The 16,439-nt window shown below is 41.1% G+C and overlaps 1 protein-coding gene across 5 annotated transcripts; it reads left to right on the top strand.

Annotated features, from left to right (window-relative positions):
• Positions 1–129: 129 nt before the first annotated feature.
• Positions 130–15,796, top strand: VEZF1 (vascular endothelial zinc finger 1). 5 transcript variants are annotated; one of them, XM_070395129.1, is made up of 6 exons: positions 130–491; positions 5,219–5,913; positions 6,671–6,734; positions 7,838–8,039; positions 9,269–9,412; positions 10,510–12,533. In XM_070395129.1, the coding sequence occupies exons 1-6, from the start codon at positions 459–461 to the stop codon at positions 10,518–10,520; spliced, it is 1,149 nt and encodes a 382-aa protein (XP_070251230.1). In that variant the 5' UTR covers positions 130–458; the 3' UTR covers positions 10,521–12,533. The 5 variants fall into 5 exon arrangements, with proteins under 5 accessions (XP_070251230.1, XP_070251226.1, XP_070251228.1 ...); XM_070395125.1 differs by having other exon boundaries at positions 240–491; positions 12,446–15,796; XM_070395127.1 differs by having other exon boundaries at positions 253–491; positions 7,856–8,039; positions 12,446–15,796.
• The last annotated feature ends 643 nt before the right edge of the window (positions 15,797–16,439 follow it).

Raw genomic sequence — 16,439 nt, 5'->3', positions numbered from 1 at the left:
AGCGCCAGACCCTGGCGTCCTCCATCTTCTCTCCTGAGCTCCCCCTGCTCCAGCTGCCGGAGCCACGGACCGCAGCACCACACACCCCCGCGGGGGGGGACGCCGCGCCCCATCCCCGCCCCCGGCCCCACCCCAACCCCCCGGCGGGGGCCCTGACCCCACCGCCCGCAGGCACTGGTGGAGCTCCGAGGCGGCGAGCCGGCAGCGGGGACGCCCAGGAGGGGTCGGGGCAGCTGGGGGCGGCGGCCGCCGGGTCGGGGCTCCCCCCCCGCCCGCGCTCGCCGCGGCGGTGGTGCGTCCCGGAGGTTACCGGAAGTGGCCGCGCTCGGCGCTGCCATGTTGAGGAGCCGCCGCTGCCGCTGCCGCCGCCGCCGCCGCCGCTTTGTTGTCGCCTCCTCCGGCTGAGGAGGCTCCCCGAGCGGGGGGAGTGGGGAGGAGGGGGGTCGGCCGCCACAGCCATGGAGGCCAACTGGACCACGTTCCTGTTTCAGGTAGTGGGGGCCCTCCCAGGGGGTACGGGGGGGACAGGGGGGCCGGGCCCCGGGCTGGCGGGCGGGCGCTCCTCCCCTCCCTCCCGGCTCCGCGCTCCGGCCCGGCCTTAATCCCCCTTTGTTTTTCTGCCCGCCCGCCCGGCGGAGCGGGGCTGCTGAGGTGAAAGGAGGCGGCCTCAGGGGTGCGGGGGAGAGAGCAGGCCTCGGGGTGAACCCCGGCCCCCCCAGCACTCTCACGCACACGCACACACCCTTCCCTCCCGCCCCGAAGGGGAAGGGAGGAGGCCGGTCGCTGTCACCACCCGCGGCCCAGAGAAAGGAGGGCGCCGGGCCGCTGCAGAGCGCGGGCCGCTCGGCCACTGCGCGCCGGGCCGGGCCGCGCCGTGGGGTGAAGGCGGTCCCCAGGTTCCACTCTCAGTGGTGTTTCCCCCAAGACGCGCACACACGCACACTCTTCATCTTTCGCTCGCTCTCCTTTCTCAGCTCCCTGTTCTCTTTTTGTTTATGGTGACTTTCTGACCGCCCCCCCCCCCCCATCCCCACGAATAGCGGGTATCCCGGGGTTCCCCGCCACTCCCCTTTCCCGCCGCCCCACCTCGTGTTTACCCGCTTGCGGGGTGCTGTGTGCATGCCTTCCCCAAACTTTTTCACTGGATTTACATGTTTTCTTTCCCAAGCCTCTGCCGAGTCTTGGCAGTTGACACCCGCTCCCTCTGTCCAGCTCAGCCGCCGTCCCGTTCAGCCCGGGGAATCCCCGGCCGGGCCGGGCCGGGCCGGGCGGGGGCGGTGAGGGCCGGGGCTCCGGAGGCCAGACCTCCTCCCGGACCGCTTTTCTCCCTCGTTCCACCTCGGACGTTTCCCCCGACCAAGTGGGGGAGACAGAAAGCGGAGAGAGCAAACAAAGTCCGCTTACAAAGCCCCCGATGAGTCATTCTTTGGGGTGTTGATCTTCGCTTTTTGCAAGAAGCTTCACAGTGACGGCAGCCCGTACGCTGGCCAGCCTCTCGCCAGCCCGCTTTAGGTGGGGGACCCCGATTTGGAAGACTTGGGCTGGAACTTACATTTTTCTTGCTTCGTTTCTGTTTGCAAACGAAACACTTAGTGGGCAGTAGTGCTGAGCTCACGGAGAAACTTCGGCACCGGAGGAGGTTAGGAAGCTCGTCACTTTAAGTGCGTTCTTCCCGCCTCTCGGAGTTATTTTCCTACTTTGAATAACTTAGTGAAATCCCAAACGCTCTTGAGACCTTTTGGAACTAACCAGGAACGGATGCAGAGTTTTTAGAAACTTCTCCCAGCCACTGGACCCATCTCAGTAGAGCTAATATAGGACATTGGAGAATGCAAACATTACCCATTGTGTAGTGCTGCTGGATTAATTTCAGACATGTAGTCTTTCAAATGTGAGTAGTTTGATTTTTAAGTAGTTGTTGAAATAAATGCAGGCTTCTTAAAATTGAAGATACTCAAAAAAGTGGGGGACTCACAAACTTCCCCACTTTCTTATTCTTATGTAGGATTGTTTTATCCGAGCTTGATAATTGCATTAAACGAAGTTTAAAATGCGTTGGAAAATAATTGACATATAGCTAGCTGCCATCCAGGTTGGTGTAAAGGTGGCAAATGCCTTCTGTAGGAAAAGCTTTCAAATGATCACTTTAAAATATGGGATTAATAGGCTATTGAAGTGATTTTAATGTGAGGAATGAATTAAATTTACCATAGTAAGTGTGCTGTCTATAAACTTAATGGAGATTGAAACATAACAGGAGTTCTTTATGTAAAGGAAAAACCCATACTAATTGTTGGAAAGCTAGTTGAAAAATTGTTTGGGATATTTTCATTATTCTTTTCCTGGATAAAGCAAATGCCAAGCATTTATTATTGATAAACTGTTTAATTCGATTTTATATTATTTAATTTTTTTCAGCTATTAAAATCATTTTTTCCACCTGATGGAGAAGTGTGAAAGCTCATATTTGATCCTGGGCTTGGCAATGTGTGCAGTGAAAATTGTTGGAAAACTTATAATTTAGAGCTGAGGACAGTTGGATGGGTAAAGAGAATATTTCAGTCTTTTCTATGGAAAGGTATGAATATTATGGAAAGGTATGAATAGACTTAGTTCCAGTTTTAAGTAATTTTCACTGGGAAAATGGAGACTTAAACTCTCTTGTTTTGTTTCCTGGAGCAGTCTATTGAATTTATAGTTTAAAACAATTGAATACATGCTTGCTTTCCAGATAACCTGGTGGAAAGTGAAAGCCATGCTTATTAAAATGTTTGATGGATGATTCTTCTAACAGGACATTCAAGATATGACTCACTGATGCTAATTTGTTTCAGTACAAAATCTTTTACCCTCTGGCACTGGAGATTTCATGGTGCCATATCCTACCACCTGGGTGATGAAATAACATTTCTGTTTTGTTTTTTTGCCAGTCCCAGAAAAAAGGAAGGTTTGGGAGAGTTTAAAAAGCCTTTGATTTGATGATACAAAATAAAAGTCTATCCAGAAGTTATGCATATATTTTAAATCACTTAACTAAAGGCAGGCGGTGGTGGTTATTTCACTGCCTCTCCCCGAGAGAGCAAGTTGGGGAAACCCACTTCCCCTCTTAGAAGGCTTCATGTACAAGTGTGGGGATCCTAGGAATCCTCAGAGAGAGATTTCCGTAGTGGTCGAGGCATTCTACAGCATTTCACCCAAGAAGCAGGGACCTGGTGTGACCCTCTTGTGAGAGTGAGCTTCAGCAATGCTGTAAAAATACTTTATGTTGCCACAGACATCTGAGTTGGTAAAATGGCAGTAAGTGCTTTTAGTACTCCATCAAACTAATGGTTGTTTAGAATCGAAAAATGCCTCTAAACACTGTAAGTCTGAACTTTGCCCAGAAGATTTGCATTCCCTATTATCTGATCTGTTGCCTTTGAAATTGTATATCTTGAGCTATCTTCAGCTATTAACCGTTTGTATACTGTATGGAAAGTTGGGTATCCTACAGCCAGGTTGGAAAGGGGTAAGATTAGTGTTCAGATTCTGTAGTTTCTACGAATGTCATCAGGGTAAACACTGACATTTACACGAGCTCCAAAAGTGGACTATAATTCAGTAAGATCACTAAGTCCAAAAAGATACTCATAAGTAAATACACAATATCTATGAACAGTTCTAGGACTCAAAGGGAGATTCAAGCAAAATTATTAAATTGAAATTGGTACTTTGGATACCATACCTCTCAATGATTGAGGGGAGCCTGGAGCTTAGCTGTTGTGCTGCCATCAAGTAAGTAAATATGGAGCAATGATAGATGTTCTTATCCATCAGGGGAGGAGCTCTGTGTGAGTGTGTGTGTCTCTCTTTTTTCCCCCTCCTTAATCAAGTTAACTGTTGGACTAGTGGTTATACAATGAGAAGGGTAAATAAGTGTTTGGAGTATCTAAGATGATGGGATGGGCTCTTCCTAGGACGTTGTATGCTTAAAGTATTTGGAACTATGAACCTCTGAGTGCATGTATCCGTTTAGGATTACAAAACTCCAGCATAGAGGCTTGGGCTCACTGTCAAGAGTTTCAACAATAATGTTGGTAAAGTACAACATATTAGGAAGAACTATTTCAGGAATTTTTTTCCATCATTTCCTAAATGTATCAGGATGGAGGTATGGAGAATTTTGAAATGTTTTTCCCATCATTTCCTAAATGTTTATCAGGATGGAGGTATGGAGAATCAAAACCAAGAGAATAATTAGTCATAAATACCAAGAACCTGATATATGATGAAATTTTGGTTTCAGTGCAGCTAAAGTAAATTTCCAGACAATGGCCAGCCCCCAGTTTTGGAGTGCAGAAGCACATTTTAACAGCGAATGTCTAATACTTGAACAAAACCTACAACTGTTGGAAGAAGATGAAAATGAAAGGAATTTTAATTACTTATAGTTTGTTTTCTCTTAGTCTGTCTTCGAGAGCTTAGGGTTTGAAAAATGAGTGTTGCTAAAGGATCCAGACTTCTATGAACTGAGAAATAACTGACAGGTGTTTTGCTGTGGGCTATCTTCACAGATGCCTTCCAGGTTGATTAATAGCAGGTTTCATTTCAACCAAATCTTTAGTAGAATTAGGTGAAAATTTAAAAAGTAAACTTAAATAGCATATGTATTCAGAGAGTTAGATTCCTTTTATCACTTAGCAACAGCCTCCTTCCTCAATCACTAAGAGTTTTCTGATTGGAAGGGAGGGATATAATGCCTTTCTTTTTCTAGGTAACAGACAAGTAGATGGTTGAGAGAGAGAGAGAGAGAGAGAGAGAGAGAGAATATGTATGTTTGTGTTTTGTGCATTACTATGGTAAGGTACTGTTAAATACGTCTGGAGTGTAATTTTTTTGAAAAGTTATTTAAACTTGGTTTCAGCACTGACAGACTAATGCAAACTAATTTCATCAGCTGGTGTGTCCCTTATGAACCAGGGTGGTGTGTAGTTTAGTCAGCTGTTTGAAAGCAAGATCACTGCCAGCAACTTAGTGGCCAGTTTTGGGTCTGCACAGTGATGTTCATGCTTTGTCTTGAAGCTCTTCCGAGTAACTAGGTGCTTGCTGGATCTCTGCTGTAGAGAGTTGCTTACAGGCTCTTTGATTGTTTCTTCTGGTCTCTGTTGTTTGGAGCATGTTGAATTTTGAAGGTCATTATGAGAGGCTGAGTTTCTGAAGTGTAAATGTTTGGTTTTAGACCCATGAAGGCTCTCATCACCAACAGCAGGCAGCACAAAACAGCTTGCTGCCCCTCCTGAGCTCTGCTGTGGAGCCCCCTGATCAGAAACCATTACTTCCAATACCAATAACTCAGAAACCTCAGGCTGCACCAGAAACATTAAAGGATGCCATTGGAATTAAAAAAGAAAAACCCAAAACTTCATTTGTGTGCACTTACTGCAGTAAAGCTTTCAGGGACAGCTATCACCTGAGGCGCCACGAGTCCTGCCATACAGGGATCAAGTTGGTGTCCCGGGCAAAGAAAACCCCCACTACAGTGGTTCCTCTTATCTCCACCATCGCTGGGGACAGCAGCCGAACTTCGCTGGTCTCAACCATTGCAGGCATCTTGTCCACAGTCACTACATCTTCCTCGGGCACCAACCCCAGCAGCAGTGCCAGCACCACAGCTATGCCTGTGACCCAGTCTGTCAAGAAACCCAGTAAGCCTGTCAAGAAAAACCATGCTTGTGAGATGTGTGGGAAGGCCTTCCGCGATGTGTACCACCTCAATCGGCACAAGCTCTCCCACTCAGACGAAAAGCCCTTCGAGTGTCCTATTTGTAATCAGCGCTTCAAGAGGAAGGACCGGATGACTTACCATGTGAGGTCTCATGAAGGAGGCATCACCAAACCCTATACTTGCAGTGTTTGTGGGAAAGGCTTCTCGAGGTACTGCATTTTGCTTTGCTTTTTTTCATTATGGTATTCAGTGAACTTCAGTTTCTGTGTGCTCTAGATGTTTATGTGAGAATAGATGTGGGTAGGCCTGTGCTATTAGAGGAGATTGGTGATAGATAAAGTGTTACACCTCCAGCTCGAATTTCAGTTTGGTGTGGTTGACAAGTGGTGACATAGTGATTAACTTATTTCATTTAAGAAGTACCTTAATGGATGCAGGCCTTCATTTGGCACATTGATACTTCTTATCACTGAGAAACCACCAGATTCCAATTCAGTTGGGTGACTAGCCATGAGGTTCACTGTCTGTGTAAATCAAACTTATTTTCTGGAAGTTGGGATGACCTTGGATACTCTCAATAAAACTTTTAGGAGAATGTTTTTCTATTTTTCTGTGCTTATTAACATTTCACTAATTTTCATTTTTAAAGGCTTTAAAAATGTAAAGTATACATAGTAGTAGCTGCTTCTGGCAAGTATTAGTACTAAAACTTTGGGTATTTTGTAATTGTAAAGAATCAAGATCTAATATGATTTGATGTTGACTAGGAGAGAAAACAGGTAAAACTTTTGTTTCTGGTAAGAGAGGTAAGGAGGCTTGCATCGGGGGGCAGGGGAGTCGTTCATTCTGCTAGCTTTCTTTAAAATGTCTCTCACCCAAATCTGCCGAGTATGTAAACATCACAGTAAGTAGCATTTTTCTATGTGTGTTCCATTATATCTTCTGTTGAAACTCTCTCTTTCACAGGCCTGACCATTTAAGCTGTCACGTAAAACATGTCCATTCAACAGAAAGACCCTTCAAATGCCAAGTAAGAGTTAAAATGACTTATCCTTAGTGTAGCCCTTAATGCACATTATCCAGAAGGTCTGAGCCAGTCAAATCTCACTGTTCTTGAATAGTCTTAAAAATCACTGACTTGAGTAAATGTGATCCATTTGAATTCTAGTTTTATAAAATATAAATGACAGCTTCTATTTCTGTGGGGCAAGATCACTTGAAAATGTAAATGTGTTGTTTTTGTTAAGCTACATTTCCCTTTCCTTGGGTAACAGCATTTATTGTTATAAGAAAAAAATTATAGTCTTGCAGAGTTTGTGTATTGAAATGAATAAATGAATGAAGTGCTTTAAATTATTTTCTGGGTTGATGGTTGGGGTCGTTTTAACTGTAATAGAAGAAAATATGATTTTTCTTCCAAAAGTTATCACTTATTGGATTTGTGTCGGCTATTGCCAAATTGGAGCATTTTCTAGTTGTTTGAAAATCTATTCATGTTAATGATTTTATTCAGCATGAATTGTGATAATGAAAAGATTAAGAATCTTGCTAAATTAAATTACTGTTTTAGGTATCAGTAATTCTAATGTGTTGTTGGAAATTTTTGTGTGTGTTCCTTTCCATTAAGTTTGTTAATGACTGGTTTTATTAAGTAAATTATTTGAATTCTAAGAAATGTCCAATTGGAGAAAGGAAGCTAGTAATCATTTTGAGGGAGTGTCTTCTATGTGCACGACCTTGGGTCAGGCTCTTAATCCACCAGTAATTTTGTGAGGTAGGTATTATGATTTTACAGATAAAGAAATTCAGATAGGTTCACTAACGTGCTCAATGTTACACTGTTTAGTGAATTGGGGAGCTGGATTTAAATCCAGGTTTAACTGATCCTCATGCTCACATCTTCTCACTACCCTATGTTGATATTTTTTCTTTTTTTTGTTGTTGTTGTTGATATTTTTTCTTCCCTTAAAATGTAAGGGTCTAAAATTCACCAAGTGTTTAATTATGATTATAAGTCTGAGTAACACGTACAATGAAAATTCAGCTAACAGCTTGCCGATATGGGTAGGGTAATGCTTAGAATATAACGTACTTTTAAATGAGTAGAACAGGATAGTCTATATTTAAAAAAAGTTTTCCTCCCTCATGCAGACGTGCACTGCTGCCTTTGCCACCAAAGACAGACTGCGGACACACATGGTGCGCCACGAAGGCAAGGTGTCCTGTAACATCTGTGGGAAGCTCCTGAGCGCAGCGTACATCACCAGCCACTTAAAGACGCATGGGCAGAGCCAAAGTATCAACTGTAATACGTGTAAACAAGGCATCACTAAAAGTAAGTGATGCTTCACATTGTACTTCTTTTCAATGGATGAAATCTAGATGTTTTTATAATATATTGAAGGTATTTTTGTTGTACTCTCAAGACTGTACTGTTCACCTTGCATGTTTCCTGCTGTTATTAAAGTGTGCAAACACACAATAATGAAGAGTGTATATTAGTATTGGAAATATACATCATATGCATGTGTACAAGCAGCACTGATTTTGCTTTCAGTCCTGTGCTTATCTAATAACACCCATGTTAGAAGAGCATAATTTCCCTCAGCTATTTTTCACTGTGTCCCTTCTTCTTTGGGGTTTGAATAAAAAGCTCTAGTATTTAGAATTGTGGCAGCAAAAGCCACAATAGGAAGTTGCATCATATCGAGGCAATTTTAATTGTTCTTATTTACCATTGGGAAGATTCTCAAGCATCAGTGGCTCCTAACTCCTGATTGTATTAATAACATGTCCTTAATAACCTTAAAGATGAAAACAGTGTTAATTAGTTTGCTTTTCAAACCCAAATCTGTAGAGAAATGGATAGCAAATCCATTTTAAGGTTTAAGTGCTTTGCTTACCTTAAATTCAGAGTTGAAGATAGAATATTCCAGAGACTTGTGGATAAAATCCAATATTTTCATTTACCCAGGCTTTTTCTTTAAGATCTCCTGAACTATCAGAAAAAACTATTTGCCTAATTCTATTCTGTTATATATTCTACTACTTTATGTATTCTGTTATATATGTACTCTATGCAGCAGAAAACATCAATTCTCAAAATAGGTGGACAGAAGTGAATAGGAAAGAACACTTAATGTGTTTTATTATCCATTTTTGCTTCTTTGTAAGTACATGTAAGTAGCATTCATTCTTTGTTAACTTTATAAAAATTTACTTTTAGTGTACATCACTGTGGTCAAGTAACCAAGTATTTTAGGTATTTTGATGAGTATTAGTTAGTCCATGCTAATATTACCCAAGTTCCATTCTAAAACTTGCTTTTTAATATAGCAAAACATCCTTTTCTCTTTTATATTGGCTTTCTCTAGCGCTCCAGTGTTTTTATTCATTGTCTATTTTGACCAATATAGTCATAAGTAGCAAAAAAGATGCACTGTAGTAAACTCTATCAAGTCAAATGACAAAAATCATAGAGTCAAAGTATCTAAGTTTTAGATTTTGAAAAAAATAACCACAGTTTTTCAAGGTAAATGTAGTGTTTCTGGTTTGTCTTTGGAGTAGCATGCATGAATGAAGAGACCAGCAACCAGAAGCAGCAGCAACAGCAACAACAGCAACAGCAACAACACGTGACAAGCTGGCCGGGGAAACCGGTAGAGACACTGAGACTGTGGGAAGAAGCTGTCAAAGCAAGAAAGAAAGGTAAGAAAGATGAGGCGTCTAGTGCTCAAAGTATGGCTAGAGAAGTATTTTCATCCAGTATGCCAAGTGATCCAAGTAAAGAAGCCATAGCTTAGGGAGTCCAGCTTTATGGAAATATTATATGCTGGGAAGATAAGTTATTGGCAACAAAGCTTTCAAGCTTCCAGATAAGTTTTTACTAGGAAATAAAAATTCCCACTATTTCTTAAGTTCTTTCTTTTTGTTTACTTTTTGTTACAAATCTGGAATCAAATTTGGTCCTTTGCTGTGTATGCTCAGAGTCTATTTAAAAAAAAAAAATATATATATTTATTGATTTCAGGAGGGAGAGAAGTAGAAACATCAATGGTGAAAGAGAATCATTGATTGACTACCTCTTGCATGCCCCCTACTGGGGGATTGGGCCTGCATGTGCCCTGACTGGGAATTGAACCAAGACCTTCTGGTTTATAAGTTGACGCTCAACACTGGGCCACAATGGCTGGGCTGGTCACAGTCCATTTTTATGTCAACCTCCATGCATTAGGGAGCTCCCTTTTTTTCTAAAATATTCCCACTTATAGAGGTAGATGAAATATCCTTATGTGTATATACATTCATTTTCTTACAGCAATGCTATTTTCTGCAGTTTAGTGTTTTTTTTTCTGTATTGTTTTATTTATTACATGTTTCAGACTCTATAATGCTGATATCTTTTCTCTTGGTCTCACCCTTAGTGTCATTCAGTCTGTTGGGGCTGGCATTGGCTTCACATGTATGTACTTCAGTTGTTAGAGACATTGCTGTAATTGAGAATGGTCTGCTTTTCTCTTAGATATGTCTAAGAATCATTTGAAATATCCATTTTTAATACAGCTTTTTAATGTGCCAATTGTAGGTTTGACTTCTGGACTATTGTGCAGCCATTTCAAGTAAATCATTTTGTCAGCGTACCATCAGCCACAGGACAGATTCCTAAATTCCCACCCTTACCATGTCTTACCGTTTTATTTTAAATTCATGAGGAATCTTCTGCATGTGGGCTCCTCTGTAATTCCTTTGCTGTGTAGTTTCTTCCATCCTTTGCTTTCATGTGGTGTGGCTGTTCCCTTCCTCAGATCCCCTCTAAACACTCTGTACTTGGATAAAGATAAAAGGAATAGCATCGTTTTCATACATCTACTGGCATTGGAGGAAAAGAATGCAGCAGTCCAGATAGGCTTTCCACCCTTCCTCAGGTGCTGCTTGTTCCTGTCTCCCAATTGAAGATTTGTCATTACTTTGATAAAATGTTTTGTGGGGGGAGTTTGGGGGGAGAAGGGACAGAAAAATGTATATGTGTGTATATGCTATGATAATAGCAGAGTAAGCTGAAAGCATATTATGAAGAATGTTTTACTTAGAGAAGGAGTGAAAGTGTTTTAAGTCATAGAAAAGGACACTATTAGATTAAAAAGAAAACATGGGGAGCAGGTGGGGAGACGGCAAACGGGAGAGTAAAAACTCCTTTGGTGAAAACAAGAGAATATCCTTAGCAATGGTACCATCACCTCAAAAGTGAGTTGGTTTTCTCTTTCATTCTCTTTCTTTCTTTCTGCACTCTTCTATTTGGTATTGTATTTCAATTTGCTTGCACAATAAGACTCAATTGTTTAGCTCATCTTCTGACCTCCATGAAACAGAATGTGATTGTATTCCCATTTGTATCATGAATCTCTCTGGAAATGATCACTAATGTTAGAAACTTCTGTATTCATGTTAGTAAAGTCACATTTTGGGAGAGAGACTCCTGACCTGAAAACTTAAACTTGAATCAGCATATCCTTTTTAAATATTGGGCTTAAATAATGTTCCCAAACTTGGAAGACAGGTCATCATCTTTGCAGATTTCCCGGGTTCCATCTAAATCTCACTATTAGATTTCCTGGGAAATCATTTTTTAAAAAGCTCCCTAAATGATTGTGAACATGGTCCAGATTTGGGAATTCCTGATAACGGTGTACAGAAGTATGCCAAAGTTACATCATACTTATCAAGGAAGGGCTGCTCATTGACTCAAGTGTCTACCTGAGTTTATTTGACCCATTGAGAAGTGTGTGCAGACCTTCATCTTTAGTCTCAAATACATTTTTTTTTTCATTTTGACAGCCAATCACAGTCTTACTACTCTTTTGTGACACACCAGCAAGTGGTACTGAATTTTGTTGAGCGGTGGGGGTGTCATCTTTGAAGGAAGTTTTCTTTAAGGTTTTGCTGGATAACAAGGACCAGGTCCCCCTAATTCACTGCAGGGTCTTCTTGCCTGGTTAAGTCCTCGCTGGTATGGTTGGTGGTGTGTATAATATGTGTAGATAAATGACTCAAGGCATAAAGGAGATGATTATGTCATTGAACTAAAATGATTTTTCTAAGACTGTTTATCAATCTCTACTTCTGGATTTTTAAAACCTTAACAGAATGTGGCTTCACCTCTGAGAGTAAATATAGCATTGAGGACACACACTTCCCTCTGCTAGGTACAATGTGCCTTATGAGAAGATTTTTCTGATTAACTGTTACTGTGTAACCACTGGCCCAGCGCTGTATAAACAACTCTTGTTGCCTGGCCTGCTGGTGGTTGGCTTTTCCCAAGAAAGTCTTTAGAACTCAGAGGAAGGGCATAAAGTGATAATGAGAATACTTTAGCCATCCTTGATCTCTCTGCCCCACTTCCCCCCAGTGCCTTACAGAAATTAACTCATCTTCCCAGTATCACTGTGAGGTAGGTAAGTAAATCTAAACTTTAAATCAAAACTGCCAGGGTTAAACAAGTTACCTAGGTCAGTTCTTGAGGGAGGTATAGCAATCAGAAAAGAGATTTGCACACACTGGGATTCCTGGCCCCCAGTCTGGTGCTCAGAAGGATCCTTCCTTCCTGTTCACTACTTGATAGAAATCTAATTTAACTTATTAAATGTTTGTTCTTTTTAATTAAAAGAAGTTGATTCAAACGCTGTTAGTGAATTTTGTTCACTGTTTTGAGAATCTAAAGGCCCTTTTGTCTTCTTATTTTAGAAGCTGCTAACCTGTGCCAAACCTCTACGGCTGCTACGACACCTGTGACTCTCACTACTCCATTCAATATAACGTCCTCTGTGTCGTCTGGGACTATGTCAAACCCAGTCACAGTGGCAGCTGCAATGAGCATGAGAAGTCCAGTAAATGTTTCAAGTGCAGTTAACATAACCAGCCCAATGAACATAGGGCACCCTGTAACTATAACCAGTCCATTATCCATGACCTCTCCTTTAACACTCACTACCCCAGTCAACCTCCCCACTCCTGTCACTGCTCCAGTGAATATAGCACACCCTGTCACAATCACATCTCCAATGAACCTGCCCACGCCTATGACGTTAGCCGCCCCTCTCAATATAGCAATGAGGCCTGTAGAGAGCATGCCTTTCTTACCCCAGGCTTTGCCTACATCACCACCTTGGTAAACAGTATTATAAAATCAAAATATGGTTAAAGTAAATATTTACCAGCAACTTTTAGTAAAGTAAAAAGTAAACCATGAAATTGGGAGATTTTATTACATTAGTTAGTAATAGTGTAGTAGCATTTTTCTCCAATTTGGCTGGGATTGTTCAAAGTAGGGTGTATGTATAACTTATCACTGGACCACTTTAGTTTAATCAGAAATTCCTTTTAGCTGACAGCATTGCTTAAACAGGATAGTAGTTGACAAGATGAAATGGCAGAATTAAAACCAATCATAAAAAAGCAAAACTCATTTCAAAATTTAAAAACAGCATTAGTTTCTAATCCCAATAAATCATTTTATTCTAAACACTAGCAGAATTCTCTTACTATAACGTGGATGGCTTATTTTAACCTGAAGTTCTAAATCCACGGATTGAGAGCTAGTGTAGAATTGTCTGTGTTTATTGTTTTTATGAGTAAAACATGCATTGTCATAATAAAATGCATTTCAGAGAATATGCATTTTACCTTTGGGAATATGTTAATTTCAGGCAGCATTCCCTATGGGAAAGGTGATACCAGCTCTGATATGCAAAGCATATGATAATTTATCATTCTAACTTCAACATATAATAGGGATTGTGACCTGATATTTGGAGATGTAAATATTGCTAAGCATATTAATCCTGATGGAATATAGCACTGTAGTTGACTTTTTTAAAAAATTAAAAAAACAAAACAAAAAAATACCAAAATATACAAATTGTGTTTTGGTAAGAAAAGACCGCAACCGACAGAGGAGAAATCAAGTGTGCGGACAGGCAGACTCCTAACAAATGGAGGCCAATGGGACTCCTATTCAGGAGCCAAGGAATACTTTGGGGCATTTAAAATTATTGCTTTAAATTGGAAGACGCTGGAGGCACTGGGATGTGATATGCCCCTCTCTCCCAATCAGAGCCTGTTGATGTTACAACAGGGAAAGATATGTTAGTTGCTCACTAGAGTTTATGTCTTATATTAAATTGTATACAGTTTTTATTCTAACCACTAACTAGGTAGTATGCCCCTTCAGAACAAGCAGAGTGTGTTTTTTTTCATTTCTCCTTTCATTTCTTAATCAAGTTATTGTGCAGATTTATTCAACTTTGTAAATATGGACATCACTTTTTTTTTTTCCTTTGAGAAAACACTTGTATCAGCTTTGTGGTGTTTTCAGGGAGACAGCTAGCTGTCTGCATTCCCTGTAGAAACCAGCGATGATTGTGCACATTAAGACATGTGCTTTTTATTAGCAGAATATTTTGTCTCTGTACATAAAGTAGAAACCAAAAGCGAGGGAAACAGATACACCATCATGCCACACGTTAATGTTTTTAAAGCATTGTGTTTTAAAAATAGTTACTAAAACCAAGACGCTGTGATTTTTAAGTTGCAATATGTTTTGGGTTTTGTTTGTTTTTTTTCCTTAATCTTGCAGTTAAGAGAAATGGAAATTAGTGTGGTAATCTTGCAGAATGTTTTCAGGACTATCAAACTGGATGACTTCCGTTTATACCCTGCTGTGTCAGTTCAAGCATCAAAATAACTTGTATCTAAGGCCGACTTCCTACATCAGGGATAGGTATCTGTGTGTCATTATACAAACAGTTCGAGGGGGTTGAACTACATAGTAAAAAAGTAAAATAAATAGTACTTAGTGTAAAATAATTTTATAAATGATCTTTTGTACTTTAGGACATTAAATTGTACAACTTTTGTATATATAAAAGCTTAGGAACTTTCTGTTTAGCAGGAAGGCAACACATTCCTACACTTTTAATGTATATGTTTGTTATAATGTCCATGTAAACATGCCCTATGTTTGTGCCTTTTAATTAGTTTGTCTCAATAAACAAAATGTAGAGAAAAATATGTAGCTATGACTTTGTTATAACTGTTCCTATCCACAGTACAAAAATGGTTTGTTTTTAATATGTAGAGCATTATGTGTGGACTACTGGAAAGACTCGTAGGGAAGGTCCAGGCATGGCCCTGCTGAGGCTTGGACTGGGCAGGTGGTGGCCACATTTGGAGGAAGCCCACATTTCCTGGCATGCAGCCCCAGGACCAGGTTCTGGGTCTGCCTGCTGGGACCTGTCAGCTCTGATGAGGCTGGTAATCACGATCCTCCATGATTCAAACAGCCCAGGCTTCCTCCACAGTGGCCCGAGGAGCAGTACTCAGTGGGGGCAGGTGTGGACCCTCCCCCCAGGCTAGAGTGTGGTTGTCAGAACCCTGAAAGTATTAGTTCTTTTTAAAAAATTAAAAGATATATACTAGAAATGATTGTTTTATCAATTAATTGTATAATAAACAGGAATGAGACTTCATTGTATGACTTCAGTTAAAATGCTGTTTTGTATGCATTCTTTATTCACTTAAGAAGCTTGTCCGCAATAATAAAACCACGTTGTGTCTTCTTTTGGGAGGGAGAGAGTTGGCAGGATGGGGTTGGCATGGGCCACTGAAAGGGGGACCTAGTAGGTTGTATGGTGAAATTCTCCGGTGTCTTGGAACTGGAATTGAGTTTTGATGCTGATGAACTGATTTAACCAAGTGTTGAAGGCACAACGGCCACCGCTCTACGAAAAAGCAGAGATTTTGTTTTTTCCTTCTGGTTGTAACCTGGTTGAGAGCTTCCCCTTTATCAGATTAGCAGCTAAACAGTTGTATTAGATAATCCTCAAATCTGACAGCCTGTTATGCTCTAGGGCTCACTGCTTGGCCTGCATTTGCCTTTTATTGTGTATTCATTTCCCTCCTAAGGTGTGCTCCTAAATGAAGGTTTCTTTGTAAGCAGATGATGATTTTTCCTGTCAATACCAGCACTGTATTACTAACATGCAAAATACTGCAGATTTATTTTGACAAATTAAAGTTAACCGGTCACAAATGTTATGATGGATTGCTTAATACCTTAGAAGCTTCACCAATTCACTATGATGATAGAGGAAATTTTCAAGCACTGCTTCTCCAGGTGTACACATGACAGAGTTGGTCTAGGGGAGGGACTGTCGGACTGGTTGGTATGGAGATACCATGGGAGGGTGGAAATGCACCAGGCTGACTGCAGGAGAGGTAGCCCTGCCAATCAGCTTGAGTAAAATCCCAGGAAGCCAGGCCTTGAGGTGTCCCCTGTCCTACCCAAAAGAGAAGATGGGCTTAAAACATTTATCATGTTCCAGAACCCAGTTTCTTAAAGGGGCTTTAGGCTGGGTCCTTAATCCATTTGTGTTTAACTAGGTCCATCATTTGTTTACTGAGTACCAATAATATGTCAGGAACTAGTAAGTACTAAAGGGCATGTAAAGGTGAAGACAGGGAGGCTGTTGAGAGAGATGACAAGTACCCAAGTGAGAGTATCACCAGACAGCAAATCAAGATGGATTGATCTGACACTTAACGAACAAGTTGTGGGTACCTACATCTGTTCTATACAGAATTGAAGCTTCCCAAACTTCCTCTGATAATTGCTTTAGTCTCTTTATTGAGTCAGTGAAAACAGCTGGGAAAAGTGTTCCTGGTGTTGCTTTTGTCTGGG

The sequence above is a fragment of the Myotis yumanensis genome, unplaced genomic scaffold, assembly GCF_028538775.1.
Source record: "Myotis yumanensis isolate MYYU_CA2020_CCGP unplaced genomic scaffold, mMyoYum1.0.hap1 SCAF_16, whole genome shotgun sequence".
Classification (NCBI taxonomy): domain Eukaryota; kingdom Metazoa; phylum Chordata; class Mammalia; order Chiroptera; family Vespertilionidae; genus Myotis; species Myotis yumanensis.
Note: the sequence above shows the minus strand (reverse complement) of the source record. Positions and strands in the feature narration are given on the sequence as shown.

Coding starts and splice junctions, on each gene's coding strand:
- VEZF1 (XM_070395125.1), top strand. CDS start 459: ATGGAGGCCAACTGGACCACGTTCCTGTTTCAG. Junction 8,040..9,268: donor TAAACAAGGCATCACTAAAA/GTAAGTGATGCT, acceptor TTGTCTTTGGAG/TAGCATGCATGAATGAAGAG. Junction 9,413..12,445: donor TGTCAAAGCAAGAAAGAAAG/GTAAGAAAGATG, acceptor TTCTTATTTTAG/AAGCTGCTAACCTGTGCCAA.